Genomic DNA, 17361 nt, shown 5'->3' with positions numbered 1-17361 from the left:
CAAGTCTGGGACATTTGGGCTTTGATTTCGATCTTTCAGCCCTTGTCCCGGGTTTCGGTCAAGTCGACCTTGAGGCTGCTGGCCCTCATGGTCTCCTGCTCACCAACCATGCCAGATGGCATATGCGGGCTCTGCAGTGAGACCTGAAGGTCCAGTGGGTGCAGCATCAGGGGAACCTTTTCGACTACGACCAGATCTCGCAGCGCACTGCACAACAACTGCAGTGGTGGCTCACGAATCACCATTTGGTCAGCGGCATATCCCTCTCCCTTCCCCAACCGGAGCACACAGAGGTGACAGATGAGTCGGCCACATGGGAGAGGCGGAGATCAGAGGCCTCTGTTCTCTGGCGGAGTTCCGGCTACATGACAACCTTCTGGAGCTTCGGGTGATCCTTCTTGCACTGAAGGCATTCCTTCCCTCTGAAAAGGGGAAGGTGGTGTAGGTGCTCACAGACGACACCACTGCCATGTGGTATTGCAACAAACAGGGCGGGGTGAGGTCGTGGACCCTATGCCAGGAGTCGCTGCGCCACTGGACATGGCTAGAACGTCCAGGCATTTATTTGACGGTTAAACACCTGACAGCTTCTTTGAACGCCATGGCGGACGAGCTCAGCCACCGGCTGAGCACGAATGGCGTCTTCACTCTGAGGTGGTGCAAGGTCTCTTTCGACAGTGGGGAGAGCCTTGGTTAGATCGATTTGTCACTGAAGAGAGTGCAATGTCAGCTGTTCTGCGTGTTGGAATTTCCAAGACGGCACTCGCTCTGCGCCGCTTTTCGTCGCGAGTGGAGCTGCGGTCTATTGTACGCCTTTCCGCCTATACCACTTCTACCCAGAGTGCTGAAGATCAGGCACGACCGGGCCCAGGTCATTCTTTTGGCTATCCCCCGATCCGACCGCCTCTTCAGGAGGATCTTCTGTCGCAGCAGCAGGGGACGGTCCTCCACCCGAACCTGTCCAGCCTCCACCTACATGTGTGAAGATTGAGCGGCGACAGTTGAATCCGTTTGACTTACCTCCTGAAGTCTGTGATGTCATTCTGGCAGCCAGGCGTCCATCCACTAAATCTGTATACGCCTGCAGGTGGAACAAATTTGTGGCATGGTGCACAGCAAAGGCTGTGGATCCCCTTTCTGTCCCTCCTTTCAGAGGTCCTTTCGTTCATTTATTTGGCCCGGCAGGGCTCTGGGCACTTTCAAGGGCTACCTTTCTGCAATCTTGACCTTTCTCAGACTCCCTGATAAGCCCGCTCTTTTCAAGTCCCCTGTTAATAGATTTCTCAAAGGCATTACTCCTCTTTTCCCTCCTATTCCGTTTGTGATGCTGCAGTGGGACTTTAATTTGGTTCTTTCTTTTCAGATGTGCGCTCCTTTTGAGCCACTTCACAACTGTCCTCCTCGTTTATTGACTTTGAAGACTGCTTTCCTGGTTGCCATCACCTCCGCTAGGCGTGTGTGTGAGCTCCAGGCTCTTTCCTGTAAGCTTCCTTTTCTGTCGGTTCATCCGGACAAGGTTGTGCATCTTACTCATCCTTCCTTCTTGCCAAAGGTTGTCGCTGCCTTCCACATTGGGCAAACTATCAACTTGGCCACTTTCTTTCAGTCTCCGCACCCTTCCAGGGAGAAAGAGCGGCTCCACCGTCTGGACCCAAAACGTGCGCTCTTTCTATCTGAACCCCATACAACAGTTCCGGGTGGATGACCAGCTTTTTGTTGACTACGTGGGCGCCAAGAAGGGCCGGGCTGTACACAATAGGACTATCTCCCGCTGGGTTGTCTTGTGTATCAAAGTCTGTTACTCTCTGGCTAAAAGGTACCTCTGGTGGGGTTGTGCGCCCATTCTACCAGGGCTACAACAGCTACTACTGCATCGGGACGTGGTGTCCCCCTTGAAGACCTCTACGTGGGCCTCGCTGCACACTTTCACCAAGCATTATTGTCTTGACAATCAAGTCCGGAGAGAAGGCTTCTTTGGCCATTCTGTTCTCCGTGACTTTCTGGTGTGATCTTTGTTCGCAGACCCACCAGCGCGGTTGGTATTGCTGGGGTATCTATTCTAAGGTAAGGAATCTATCACTAACGTGCCTCTTTCACATGCACAAGCTACTTTCTTGTGTAACGATATATTTGTAAGAGACATTAGTTGGTTATAGATTCCTTATCGCCCCAACCATCCTCCCAGTTATGCGAACTGATTTCTAGTGTTAAGGTCATCCCTTTCAGGGCCCCAGTGGTCAGAATCTTGCATGGCTTTGCGTTCCTGGTGTGGAGAGTCATGTACAGAACTGACGTCAGCGCGTGGGGGCGCGTCTGAGTAGCTCATCGACATCTTATCGACTACTACGAAACCGGCGACGCACGTGGAGCTGTACGACGATGCCTACCGACGCGCAGGGGTACTGCTGCCGAAAAAACTTTCCAGGTCCAGTCTGATGCCTTGGGATATTTTAAGGTAATGAATCTATCACTAACTAATGTCTCTTGCAGGTATATCGTTACACAAGTAAGTAATTTGTGTACTAGTTCGTATGCAGGGACACATATTATGTGCTCTGTTATGGTTGTCTCACATAAGGCACATGGCTTTGAGGAGTAGATCGCTTCCTCGAGTCTGGCAAGACAGTCCAAAACAACAGTAAAGAAAGATGAAACCTGAGCTGTAGAGGTTGAAAAAGATCAAGTGCCGGTATGCGTCAGACTTGTTCATTGAGTCACTTAATCTAAGTAAAAACCTGGAAAGCATTTTTGAGGGTAAGTGCAACAATGTTCAAGATTAAGCATAAAATGTAACAAAACCGTATTGATTTGCATAGATTAACAGCTCTGTAAAGTGATCAGATTTTTATGATCACCTTTTCTTCATCTTTTCCATTCTGACTTCGGTTCAACATTAGATATTAATAGAACCGTTTTTCAGATCATATTTGTCCCCCCGTAGATAATTTTTAGTAGTGGGGATTGGGACATGGATAAACTAGATTGGAAAAAATTGTTCTGCGGTTAGAATTCCCATTCCATTTTACATTTGACTCGAGTGGGTCTCCAAAGAGCCAAGGTAATTAATTTTCTCAATAAATCAATTATCTTGCTATTAGAGTCATTAAAGTTAATACATATTATTAGCATGTTATGTAACAGTCACTTGTGGCGTTTAATTCTTAGGGACAGTGTATTGCTTACATAGAATTCTACACATCTCTTTATTGTATATTCAATGTTATGCGCAAATGAAGATAAAAAGGGTCGCTCTATAGTTTTAACGAATAGACCTGCTAAGTATACACGCACATTTATTCACATTTCAACCTGTTTGTTAACGAAATTACGTTTGAGATCTGCTGCAACCATATAAGCTCTTCTGCCTAGGGTTTGAGAGCAGAGCACTGCATATAAAGGGCAGAGACTTGGTAAGTATTGCAGTGACGTGATTTCTTCTGCTGAGAGTCACTTAATCAGGTGTATTTAGACTTATTGTGCCGGTTCAGTAAAGCATTACCCATGCCAATGTCACATTGCTCTGGTTGAGTTTTTTACCAAGCTTGCACAACACAGGCATCTCACGGATGATGGCAGTGGGCCAAGTGTCCCTTCCTCCCAGAGCAGGTACATTATAGGCACCGTCATCCTTACTTCCTTCTGTCACCGACCAGTAACGGTACATCATAGACACCGCAGCCCAACTACCTTCTCTCGCTGAACAATATCAGCATGTCTGCCACAGTGCAAGCTTCCCTCTCAGGCACATTATTAATGGTGTAGTTAGAATCTCCACCCTCACAGCACTTTGGTAGTCCTGTCCCCTCTTATCCCACCCATCCTGGTCCACTAGAATGCTAAAGATTTTATTTCCATTTTTGTAAATGATTAAAACATCACCGTCTACAACGGACATCGAAGATGTTTTTGTTAAAAATGACTTCGATAATCGCCATAATATTTTGACCAGATGCTACAATTTGGTGTCTTAAAATGTTGTTTGATTTTGTTAATTTCTCAGTTCCTACCGTAATTGATATGAAATCTGAAGTTACTATTTTAGAAGAAAAATTATAAATAACGGTTTACCTCGAAATATGGACATTTTACATTTTGGAGGAGGCCGGTTTTTGATCACTAAACATTCAGGGTAGAGCTGGAGAACCGAATTTCTTACAATTCAAGACAGCAGGCCATTGTTTGTCATGAATAGCTAAATGATTTTCGAACTTACTGAACATGGGAAAGCTTCATAGTGCTCAATGGGTGACCATGACCTTGCTAAATTGAAAACTGCTTTAATTCGATTGTGATTTGTAGTCCTAATCTGATTGAAATTAAATTTTAATTGCAATAATAATTTAGGAACTAGTTTGACAGCTTTATTTAAATACATGTCATATTGGTTCTCAGGCGGTATTTGTTTTGTGGTAGCGAAAACAGATTGGATAAGCTGAAAAGAATCAAGTTGTTTTCAAGATAGTAATATCCCTAAGCAAGCAGTTTAACATCCATAACCTATTTGCTTATTGGAGTAATCCATCCTCGATTCACTTTGTGTAGCCTTTCTACTAATTACATTTGATCGACTTATCTTTTCTCTTTATTAAGTCTGAACCAGAGACCAATTCCTCTGTTTTTGCAGCCTTATGTCATAAAAAAAGTATGTAAGTGGGTGATGTGTATTTAAATAATTTTAGGGCCTTTGGGTCAGCTGCCTTTATCCATTGGTCTGTTATTCACATTTTGCTTCGCCGACCATTGCATAGCACATGGGGTAATGGGTCAGTCCTTGCCACTCACTGGCCCTCTTGCACTAAGTGACACCAATTTTTCTGCTGACGTGTACAACCACTTTAACACCTTGGCTGCTAAGGCAATTTTTCTCCTGTGCTGATCCTTCAAAATTCCCATTGTTCATGACGAGCTGGGCTCGTCATCAGCACACGACCACTGTGCACCATGACGAGCCCAGCTCGTCATCAGCAGCGAAAGGGTTAAAAAGAAGTGCACTTGATGTCATGGTTGGTGGACCAAGTCTTCACTTTGCTAATGCCTTTTCATTCCTAATCCTTGTTTTTAATTTTTTTTTGGCATTCTTGTGTGTTTAAAATTTGTTTTGAGGTTTCATGTGATGTGCATTAAAACAAAATAGGATTTCTATACTAATTCTAAGTACAGCTTCCCGATAAGAAGCACCTTTTTGAAGCATATGCGTGCAATAAAAACTAACAACAATGTAATCTTTGTACCAGCTTGCCAGGGCCAGGCATATTTGCATTCCCAAATGCTTGCTCCATTTCTCTATTGTCTCCGCTTTCTCTTCGTTAAACTTCTCCCCAGCCTCTGCAAAAGAGCATTCTGGACCTCACCTATTTGCTTTTAATCTATTTTATTTGTCTTTTATATTCAATATTATCTGTTAGCAATATCTTCAATTTTTGGGGATCGCCACAAATATGTTTTAGCTGTCCTTTATTGAGGACCTAATGTGCATAATGCCAATACTTACAGTGGTCTGTGTTTTAGTCCATTGCATACCATTGGTTGGCTTTCTTGTCAATCCTATTTGCTTGCTTATTATTCAGTGGCTTTCCATCCTCTTTTTGTGTTCCTTCCGTGAATCATAGCTTCTTTAACATCCTTTTGATTGAATCACTTGTATTCTTCTACTGCTTAAATACAGAGCACAACTACTTTTTCTATCAGCACTCTATGGAAATGCATGTGTTTTCTTATGCTGCTTCCACCCTGAAATGTCCCTGCACTGTTCACGCCATGCTGCTCTATTCCCGCCCCTCGCTTGTCTGTTGCTTCCCCCCTCCCCTCCTGAAATGTTCCTATTTTATTGTTTTATTTTTCAACATACCCTCTATTGCGTCTCTATTGCTACTCCACACCCGGCTAAGCAGCGACGACTTACTCCTCAACCCTTGAATATATATATTTTAAATATTAGATTTTATTTTATTTTTTTGGAGGCATGACCACTTTCACTTTGTTTTTGGGCCGCTTCTTTCCCTAGAATGTGCTTTTGCAAGCATTTTCTTTTTTAAAATTAACATAGAAGACTGGTATCTGCCATCTTTCGAACAGTAAATGAGACTTAAAAAAAAAAAGATAAAAATGCCCACCTCATCATTATGCATGCGTGCACATCCATGGTGATCCATGCATGCATGCATGCATGCATACATGCATAGGAGCCCTTTCATATGGATGCTTTTTTTTTTTTCCTGACATACTGTTCCACTTTGTTTAACGAAATCTTTTTCTTTTTGACTTCATGGAAGAGCATCAAGGAGAAGCATAGACAAAGCCAAAAAGTCTGGGAAAACCATTAAAAAAACCTGATGCCTTTGGCAATACTTGTTTTGATTATGAAGTAACAATATTAAGTTTTATGATGAGGGTTTGAGATGGAAGCACCTGCCTACTTTTTGAAAGCAGACCGCTACTAAAATGCTCTCTGCCCTGGAGCGTAGTTAAGCTGGCTGATAAAAAATTATGACTTTTACACCATATAATCTAGAATAACAGAATTGTTGTGATAGATGATTGAGACCACAGATGCGATTGATTATCATCCCAAAAATGCTGTTAAAGATTAGAAAATTGAAATGCTACATTAATAAGTGTACTGTCAGTGAATTTCTCTGCAGTTTTCTTCCAAACCTTTGAATGCCTTGCCAGATAAGTTGAATGCATTGGTTGTTATTGACTGGTACCTGAAAAGTATATGCTCTGTGCAGTTTGTTATTGTTCCTTGTAAGAGTGGCTTGCCTTCTACAGGCTGCCATGAAAGGAATACTCGGCTAAACTGTTCACAGTATGAATTCCACACTTAACTTTGTATACAATTATTATTCGTGACCTAGAAGTGATTTATCCTTTTTAGGTAGAAACCTGGTTGCTTACGACTTGTTGGGGACATTCTGAAAGCTGACCTAAGAACGCATTTTGCTCATTGCTTACCTTTGGTTTTGTGGTTTGTAATTCACAATTACCTGCTTTCTATTTCCTGGCTTGGTTTCAGGCTGTCCATCTGGAGTTATTCATTCCTGTGGAGCATAGCCTGTTAACTATATTCTTACACAAGTGCTTGGTTTTTGTAAACAGGCCTATAAATGTTCTTATTTTGTCACATTCGCTGTGCATTCAAAGCCAGAGGTCAGATATTAGGCTCTGTCTTCCAAAGGTGCTAGGTGTTTACTTTTCAATCTCTGAGTTCAAACTAAGACAATGTATCTGAAAATCTGGCAATGTGAAAGGAAAGGCTTTTTTTCTAGCACATACCAAAGTTTAAATGTCTAAGTGAACTGTGCAACTATCTCAGAATATATCAGAATTGGGAAAGAACTAAGCACATTTTTTTGTAATTCTGAAGTGTGCTGGAAACAAATATTTTAATAAGATCAAAATAATACACTAGGTGATAACACTTCCACACATTATCATTTGTGTGCTGTATAGTAGTATCCGTATAAAACTGTTTGTCTGTGCAAACGTAATCGTCATTTCAGCTGAAAATGTGTTTCTGTAATGACAGTGCACTACCACGCCATGCATACTGAACTCTATAACATTCTATGCCACTCTACAAACTTTCCACTCTACAACCCCTTCACTCTATTGAATGTGCCTTGAGACGCTCACAGTGAGTAGCTGCATTTTACAAACTCCTGATTGATTGATTCTACAACCCTGCCACTCGATGCCGCTCCACTCGATGCCATGCCACAACACTACTCTCTGCTCTCCGGCTCTCCGGCTCTCCGGCTCTCTACTCTGCGACCCTCTGCTCTACTCTGCGACCCTCTGCTCTACTCTGCGACCCTCTGCTCTACTCTGCGACCCTCTGCTCTACTCTGCGACCCTCTGCTCTACTCTGCGACCCTCTGCTCTACTCTGCGACCCTCTGCTCTACTCTGCGACCCTCTGCTCTACTCTGCGACCCGCCACTCTACTGTCACGTTGCGGCGTCTTGCCGTTGCCATGTCGCCGCCAGACACATGCAGGCATCTGGATCCTCACTTCCGGGCGGAAGTAGAGTCCCGGTCTAGTCTTTCTTGACCCGCCTTCCTCCGCCGAAGCACTTCCGGGGAGACGCATAAACACTGCGTTTCCCGCCGGCTCCTTGCTTCGGATACTTCCAGATCCACCTCAGAGCCTTCGGACCACAGAGAAGCTACGGACCGCTCACCTGCCTTCCTTGCTGTGCTGCGTGGAAGTACGCACCTGGGTCTCCTACTTCGGAACGCTACCGCGCACAAGCGCTGTTCTGCTGTGCAGCGTGGTAGCGTTTTCCGTTTGTTCTCCTTCATGGTTCCCACCGCGCAGGAGCGCCAATTATTGTTTGCCTTTGTCCCCGAGCAGGAGCGCTATAGACTTGTTTTTTTCTGGACAGCGCAGGAGCGCTATATTTGGTTTGTTTGACCATCATACTTGTTGGTACTATCACCACGCTGGAGCGCTTCAGTTTACTAACACTATCCCCGCGCAGGAGCGTTATACCTTTGTTGGTTATTGCCTCACACTGATGCTGGCCTTGGTTTTTCTTTCCCCAATGGAGCATTTTTGAATACCTTGGTTCCGGGAACTACATAGCCCTGGTGAGTTGTGGAGAAGGTGATCCATCCTGCATGTGTTTAGAAAGTTGAACCAAAGTGGGAGGTGAGGTCTTTTCCTAATTGGGTCTTTCTTGTTTTCCCAGTTTTTGTCACAACCCTTCCCAGCTCTGCCACCATCAAGGCCTTTTTGCTCCTTTTGGCTCCCTTCCCTGGTTCCATCTTATCCCTGCTGAGTGCCACTCTCCGCACGGGTCGGGTGGGTACAGGGGCGGTGGCTCTTGTTGTCTCTGCGGAATCGCTCCACAAGCAAAGCGGAGTCTTGTAGGCCACTCTACGACCCGCCACTCTACGACCCGCCACTCTACGACCCGCCACTCTACGACCCGCCACTCTACGACTCACCACTCTACGACATGACACTATGCTAAGCAGCAGTAACATGGCCTACAACATGGTTAAAACACATTGGCAAATCCAGTAGCTCTTGCATAGCGAGACCTACTGGCGTTGCCAATGCATGTTGTTACTACTTTTCCGAACTAATGAACATTTCTATGGTGGGCTCCAGATTGTACTAAACAAAACCTACAATAGTATTCATTTCTCCATAGAAAACAAAAAATATTTCCAAGATCTAAATATTGCTTCATTATAGGATTATTTTAAGATCGCACATGCCCACCCTCCAGTGGTGGCTGCTAATGATATGGGTTAGTGGAGGCAGGGAGAGGAATGAAAAAAAAACACTTACCTGGGTACTGCCACAGTCTCTCCTCTGTCCATGAAGCAAGAAGCACACAGGGTCCCAGACTCCCCTAGCCAATCACAATGCTGCTGTCACCAGCTGATTGCAGCGTTGTGATTTGTCTGAGCACTGTGGTTCGGCGCTCAGACAGTGACCTGGAGACTGTGCATGTTCTCCACTTAAACTGTGCAGTACAACTTGGTGGTGAACATGCTAAGTGCGCTTGACTGTTTGGCTGGCCCAAGACGGCCGGCCAAACCATCATGTGCACTTAGAGTACCCACCACTCCTCCCCCTACTCTGGCGTGCCCCGCCCTTACCTAAGCCAATAAGGAACAATACCATATGTTATTATCATTTTATTGTTCCTTTTTTAACTGCTCAGAGATCAGAGGGGCGATGCACCTCTGCCTTAGCAGAGGAGCCGCCGCAGCCACCCTCTGTTCCGTTGATGTAAAAAAAAACTTCTAGTGCATCAATGTACTTTAATTGCCCTACAGCAATAAGTCGTTTGAGGATCTTCTTTAATCTCTCTTCAGTCTGCATTACCTTTTAGACTAGTTCTCCTTAATGTTAAGCAGTTTGTTTCAGTAAACTGGTAAATAACATTTTGTTTTATATTTCCTTTGAACGCCACACATTTTGATGATTGAAAATGGCCCAATTTTTTTAAATAAAAATATTGCACCAGTTTGACTGCAGTACTCTTTAGTATCCATAAGGAAACTTCAGCAGTATATGAAATGCCAAAATGAATACATTGAATACATCGTGAGCAGGGTTCAAATCGGCATCCCCAAGTAATCCTAAAGTTCAATAGATCCACACTCTTGTTAGCTTTGACTGCTGAAATTCTGATGTTAGTTTTTCAAGTAGATTGTATTTTTTCGGGATTGTGAATCTTGTCGTAGGAATGCATTACTTTCTGTATTTACTACTACTCTCTTTTCTTCATTGATAATGCTTCATGTATGAAGCTGATGCAAACAACCTCTATAGAGTCCTTATGATGTCCTTACAGTGTTTCTAGAATGTTCTTGCGTTCCAGGCTTCCCTGATACGGAAAGTACACACACACACCCACATTACTGGAAACTAAATGCATGCCAAAATCGATACTAAACATGACTAACGTCTTTTGAACTAAATTAAACCAGAAGTGCACATATTTCTAATAACCATGTCTACTTCCACTAAGAAACGGGGAGGTGAACAGTATGGGTTTCTCCTTTCCTCCGGGTTTGGTGGGTGCCAGCATGTACTGTACAGTATTTGTGATGTGCCACTGGCATCCGTGCGCTTCCATCAATAGTGCACTCCAGTTGAATGATCAACGACTTCCTTTTAATCCTTGACTATACAAAGGTGGGTAAGTCGAGTAGTCTGGTCTTACGCCAGGAGATGGTAGTAAGCTGGGAACTCTGATATATTATGACACTGAAATCCCACACCATAAGCTCAGCGTTCAGTCTGAACTCTTTTAAAATAACGTTTAAATGAGTAACACCACAAACAAGTGGGAGATATGTGGCGCAGCGTCCAGACCGGCCAACTACAGAGTGCTCGGCTCACAGATCTACTGCCGGCAGCAGCTTAACTCAACATCATGTGATTCCTCGAAGGACCCCAGCGCCTTGAATCCTTAAGGGGTGATAAGTTACAAATATGGATAATTATCATTTTTATTATACTGGCTCTAGTAAATTCTTTTACAGCCATGACCACAAACTCTGCTAGTGTTTAGTAAATTTAAACAAGCTAGACCAGAAATCTGTATTGTGAACAAATATGAAAGCTACTCACTAACAGTGCAGTCTTCAGCAGCGCCAAAGTCTTCTTGATAAACCTGGTGTCTTTCTAGTTCTTGGCTGTTATGTAAATTGAGTCTCTGTTGTTAGTAACATAAAGGTTACAGGGCACCGTTGAAAGGGACATAACGAAGTAACATTGAAACAAATCTTGACAGTTGTCTTGATTTATATCAATTTAAATTTGGTTCTATATTTGTGGGCTATTACACTCCCATCAGTTTACTACTCTGTTCCATTACTGTATATTGCATTCATTATTCTAGAGTGGATCATTTGCTTTTCTTCATTTACTATATATTTGTGATCCAGTGTTGGGCAACTGTTTTGTTCTGAATTGTGCAATACATTTGGCATTTTTGCATTGATAAGTTTTGTCACCTTTGTTCTTTTTCTGTGTTTTTTTACGTTGCATGCCAGAGACTTGGTAATTTATCTTCATTTTAGGATAATCGTTAAGTCTTGTTATAAGGAGCATTGATATATCCTGTTTTCCCCCATTTTGAAACCTGTTGGACTGTTTCATTTGTTTTACTGAATCTTGATATTTCCCGGTTTTCCAATGCCTAAAAACCCAGAAAAGCAAGTACATTTTTGTTTCACAGTTCAGAGAGAACAGCCCTACTCCATACTGGTCAAGTGTCACTACAGAAAGGGTTATTGGTGGTACAAATTGGACTGCCAACTGCAGTTGGCCATTCCTAGGTCTTTCCAGCAGGCAGTATTTGGGATCCATGAAAAGAGCATTGTGAATGACTACATACAATTAACTGCAGCACAGCACCAGGTTGAGATTCAAGTATGAGAGAAAATAGATTTTATGGGGCTTTCATATTATTTTGCTTTGCATTGTCTACTTGTTTAGTTTGAATCCTGACAATTTGCTTCATTTGTTTTAGGATATCCGACATGAAGCAAGTGACTTTCCATGCAAAATGGCCAGGCTTCCTGAAAATAAAAGCCGGAATCGATACCGGGATGTCAGCCCCTGTAAGTGTTCACTCTTTGTAACCACTTTGCCTTTAGACTCGCTGGACATAGTCTGCTGCACCTGTGCATCGCAATAAACTCTAAACCATGGTTGAGTCGACAGTTTACACCACACTAGAGAGAATCACTTTGTTAAAAGGCTGCCACACGTTCTCTCCGGTTGTACTGTAATAACATATAAACTAAAAAAAACGTGTAACATCTGTAAGAAACCCTTTGGTATGCATTAGATTAAATGTAAAGTGAAAGGGAAAGAACTAAATAAAGAGTCTTGCTTGTTTGAAATAAAAAAGTATCTGCTTGCCTTTCACTTCTACACAGATGTAGTCGTTTTCATCTGTTGATACCCAGTGCTCCCTTCCTCAGTGGGTTTCATTGACATGCTATCTTTCCTCGTTAAATAGTTGCTTACGCTATTTGTTGACAATGTAATTTGATCGGAACCGGTTTGCCAACTGTTTTCTGCCAACCTTGTTCTTCTTGATTGCAAAAAGTAAGACATTCCAGATTAAGACCACAAAGCTGTATTGAATGTTTTTGTTCCAGGGTCATAAAAGTAATTGTATGCATAATACATAAAGAAGGTGCTAGTTTCACAAAGCTAGGTCTGGAAGTGGAGATCATATTCTGCGAGATACTTTCCTCTGACAAGATAGCCATACGAAGCTCTTGAATTATCTCCTAACAAACGGTAATTGGTTAAAGTCAATTGTAAATATATAACTGGCTTGCAAAGTGTGTTCATTAGGAATCACTTTCTTTGGCTTGGCAATAGTACTTAACTCAAAGCCAAAATACAGAGGTAAAAAAACCATCAATAAGATCTTGAAAACATAAATAAGAATTGTATATTGAAATGTGGCACTCACATACCTAAGAGCACTACAAAACCAAATGACCACCCATGGAACCTGTATGTTGAGATAATAGTTCAGCCCACTCTAACTTGTGTCTTACTTAATATCGGTCACTTCCCAAACATAAATATAAACTTGCTGACTTTTTTGATCAATATAAGCCGGACTTAATGTTCCTTACGGCGATCTGGACTAATAGTTTCTCCGAGCCTTACCGTAATATGGCCATACCAAAAGGATCTGACCTGTTTAAAATTGACAGAGAAGGACAACGAGGCGGGGGATTGCTATTGTTTATCGCACTAACATTAAGGCCTTATTTGCAGCTATCCCCCAACTGAAGGAAAAAGCAAATCTGTTTTCACTTAAATCCAATAACACAACAGCTTTTAATGGGATATTAATCTACCGGCCACCCAGCCTTAGGAATCGATTTATTTCCTACATACAGACATTCATTGAGTCCTGCATGGAGACCCCAATTTCTCCCTACTGGGGGAATTTTACTTTCATTTAGAATCCACTGAATGTCGGGACACCATTAACTTAATCGATGGGCTAAAGAGTTTTGACTTAAAACACATTGTTACCGAGCCCACTTATATAAGTAAACATTCTCTGGATGACATATTTATTAACTATGCTTGGATAAAATTCAACAGAACCCTACCTATGACCTGGACAGATCATAGTGCGGTTTTCTTTGAGGTATCACAGCTTGAACAGCACCTCAAAGAATCAAACAATAATAGGATGGGTACAACACACTCTTGGCGAATAATACATATTCCAGATCTTGAATTTGCCTTATGCTCCCACAGCCCCTGTCCAAATGGAGACCCTGAATTTCCAGCCCTAAACTTTGATGGTTGGATTGACTCGGCGGCTAATAAGCAAGCCCCAGAGGGGCATACACGTAAAAGCAGAAAACAACCATCAGCCCCATAATATACACCTAAGCTTAACCCCTTCCATGCTGATGACGGGCGGGAGCCGCCATGGCACACAGTGCTCGTGTGCTGATGACCGCACCCGCGATCGGAATGTGCCGCACAGGTGCAGAATCGCGCCCGCGCCCAAGGGGTTAAAGATCTGAAGAAAAACTTCAGGGCTCAGGAACGAGCATGGAGGAAAGAATAATTGGCAATAGAAAAAAAACAGTATAAAGAGGCGATTAAAAGTATAAAGAGGCAATAATCTCGGTGAAATCACACTTTTCCCCGAAAAAATCAGTTCTGCTAAAAACTCAGCCAGAGAGCTTTTTAAAACAGTCTCTGCCTTATCCGAATTTGGCGAAAGCAAACAATTCAGCCCTAATGCGCAGTTCTGTGACAAATTGGCAGAGTTTTTTTATGACTTAGTAAACAAGCATTTGCAATGCAATAGGTCACGCATTTACGAGAGTACGAGCTATTGGCATTGTAAAGGACAATGCCTTTTATTTGTTTTGGTTTTTAAAATCTAAATAAAAGGCATTGTCATTTACAATGCAAATAGCTTAAACTTGTGTAAATGCGAGAACTAATGCATTGCAAATGCTTGTTGAATACTGTGCATCATAGGACCGGAAGTGGGATTATGATATGGCCTGATGTAGGATAATCTGTCTCCAACAATCCTACCCTATGTCATACTCCCTGCTAGAAAGACCGGCAGCTAAGCCCACCCTAGGTAGACTTCCCTTCGGATCAGTGATCCTTGCTTCCTCTGAATCCCTTCCATCAAACTTTCAGCTCTGTCCTTGTCAAACATGTAAACTCTGATCAGCTGTCAAACTCATCAAAGGAGTCTACATTAGAGAATATCAGGCATCACCTACTTTTAGGCCTTCAAACCAGAGGCGTAGCAAGGGTACCATGATACCTAATGCAACAAAGAAACGGACTACCCCAAGCTCCTTATGTTTTAACAGATCCGAACGCGGTGCAACTGCTCCTACTGCACCATCGATATCTTTGACTTCTCCGACCACGTGAAATAAATTCACCTGAAGCTGTTCGCTGTGAGTCATTTATGCCTGCTAGTGGGAAAAACTTAGCTTTACCATTCAGTAACTTGCACATTTCATCATCAGTCCAACGTCCTGCACCTAACGAGTGCGCCATATTTAGCTATGGGGGGCTGTCTTTAATATGCCTCATAGATCCCGGTGGATGCAGGACTCATGAATACAAATCACGGCGCCTCAAAAGCGCATTATCTTGTGAACTAGCCGCCATTTTATAAGTCTTTTTAAACAGAGAGAGGGAGAGAGTGTGTGCGCGTAAATATTGTCTGCGCAAAAATTCGTTATGAAATCCGACAGATCCGCACCATCCCAGACTGAAAGCAAATTTACCCAACTGTTTGTCACAAAAGATTCATTAAGGGACTGGAACGCCCCAAACCCCCCTTTCCAGCAGGTCTCATGGAAATCTGCCCGTTGCCTATAAATCCCTTTCTCCCACTATCTCCTATTGGTATTTAGAAGAAAAAGCAACTCCGTTCCAAAATTCAGGATACCAGGGCACAAACCTCCACCTGAGACAGCATCATCTCCGTGATTGATGGTCGTGTACGTGTCAGTGTTCCGACAACACCACTTGTGACTTCGTGCCACCCCTCGATTACATACAAGCCGAGCTACTCGCTGCTATAGTGGCCACAAGAGGACTCATTCGTCCTTGTAATTGTTGTTCTGCCATACTATAGGGTAAAATAACTAGTTAGTTGCGTGAATATAAAAGGTCACCTGTTCATCTTTACCTGTTTGTGCGTCTCTCTGAAGTTCAGATACTTATGGTGGTGGGAGGCATGCTTGCGTGTAGTATCACCAGTGCTAGCCGCTCCGGGTAATGTCTACCTTGTCGTTGCCCACCCTCTGTGCCTCTCCACAGAGGCCTCTGAGGAACAGCAGTACTCCAGGGTCGTGCCTGGGGGAAGGGGGGTGGGAACCCTGGCTCTTGAGCTGTGCGGAGCCGGTAACATCCCTGCTTGCACAAGAGGCGGGCATGCACCATGCAGCCCCTGGTCTCTGGCTTTGCCTACTTAGCCTTCAGGGAAGGGCCTGGCCTGACTGAGCGGTTATGCCAGCAGCATGTTATCGCACCGATAAGCCTGGACCCCGCTGGATTTTGATACAGCGGCTGTCAGGCAGCTGATACATAATATATGGGATGTGTGAGGGTAATGGCTTGTAAACAGTTGTCGTGCTAACCTATTACTGGCATACGGAAATATGTTCTCTACCCCTCCTGGCTACATGGAGCACCTTCTCTCTTCCAGCCTGCCAGGCTGTAACTCGCCCGGGGACCGAGCCCTTGCCGCCCTGCTCTGCCAGTTCCGTGCCGCCGAGCAAGATCTGGGGGTGAACCGGGCTCTGGAGCCACAATGGCGGGAAACCAATTTTTGTTTTCATTGCAGTCTATTGAACGTCTGACAAACATTACAATCACAGCTGCTGTGAATTCAGAATTAATTTCCCACAAATAAGTTTGTAATATTAATTTGCCATTATAAACGTTCTAAGTTTCCTTATTGTGCAGTGCCGGTCAATAAATGCTCAAATAACTTTAAGAGATTATTAACCCTCAGTTTTTCTCTGGACCCACATGAATGTGAAAATGGTCAACCTTGGTTCGGCAGTAGCTGAATTCCCTTGTGTCCCCTGATTATGCGTCATTAGCACACGTCCACTACGGATTGGAGACACCTACTCTCAGCAGCTGTAAAAGACTAGTGCCGACACGCCCACCGCCTCTGGAGAAGTGAAGTGAAGAGATGCAGTGCACATGACGAGCAACACACGACTAGTCCAGTCCTGGTGGGTGGGGCCTCAGGGAGACAGGGCGGTCACCAACCCCACTTCTAAAAGCATCCTGATGACAATAGATCTCGCAGAGCGAGCAGCGCATGCGCTGCGACGCTAGGGGAGGCCTAAAAAGGTATATGATGAGTTCTGCAGCTGCAAAACTAGGTGACAACCTGGATGGGTTGAACAAAGGCGCGGCGACCATGCAGGCTCGCCTACAAAAGTTAATTCCCTTAACGCCAGAACGAGTCGAGAGGCTCATAATGTCCAAGAATTCTGGATCCCAATGGACCCCTGTCCTGCTACGGTCCTTCTTATGGTCCCCAACATTATTGCAGACCACTTAGCACCCCTCCTTAACAACATCTTGGATGCTGGACGTTTCCCTACCATGTGGAAAAAATCCCTGGTTGGGTCCATTTTGAAAACATCTTCCCACGATCCAACGAAGGTTAATAATTAACGCCCATATCCTGTCTGCCATTCCCATCAAAAAAGCTCTTAAAGAAGAACTGCTCTTGTTTCTAGAGTCTGACAAATTGGATCCTGTGCAACATGGATTTCGGCCACAAAGCAGTTCAGAGTCTGCTTTGATTGCTGCTACTGAGGAGATCCGTGTCCA

At 43.7% G+C, this 17361-nt stretch overlaps 1 protein-coding gene across 1 annotated transcript in view; it reads left to right on the top strand.

Annotated features, from left to right (window-relative positions):
• PTPN1 (protein tyrosine phosphatase non-receptor type 1) overlaps window positions 1-17361 on the top strand; it is a 451311-nt gene that overhangs the window by 187965 nt on the left and 245985 nt on the right. The window contains exon 2 of the mRNA XM_086932463.1: window positions 12002-12092. Within this exon, the coding sequence (XP_086788589.1) occupies window positions 12002-12092 (91 nt within the window). The remainder of the gene's footprint in view (window positions 1-12001; window positions 12093-17361) is intronic.

The sequence above is a fragment of the Lissotriton vulgaris genome, chromosome 7, assembly GCF_964263255.1.
Source record: "Lissotriton vulgaris chromosome 7, aLisVul1.2, whole genome shotgun sequence".
Lineage (NCBI taxonomy): Eukaryota > Metazoa > Chordata > Amphibia > Caudata > Salamandridae > Lissotriton > Lissotriton vulgaris.
Note: the sequence above shows the minus strand (reverse complement) of the source record. Positions and strands in the feature narration are given on the sequence as shown.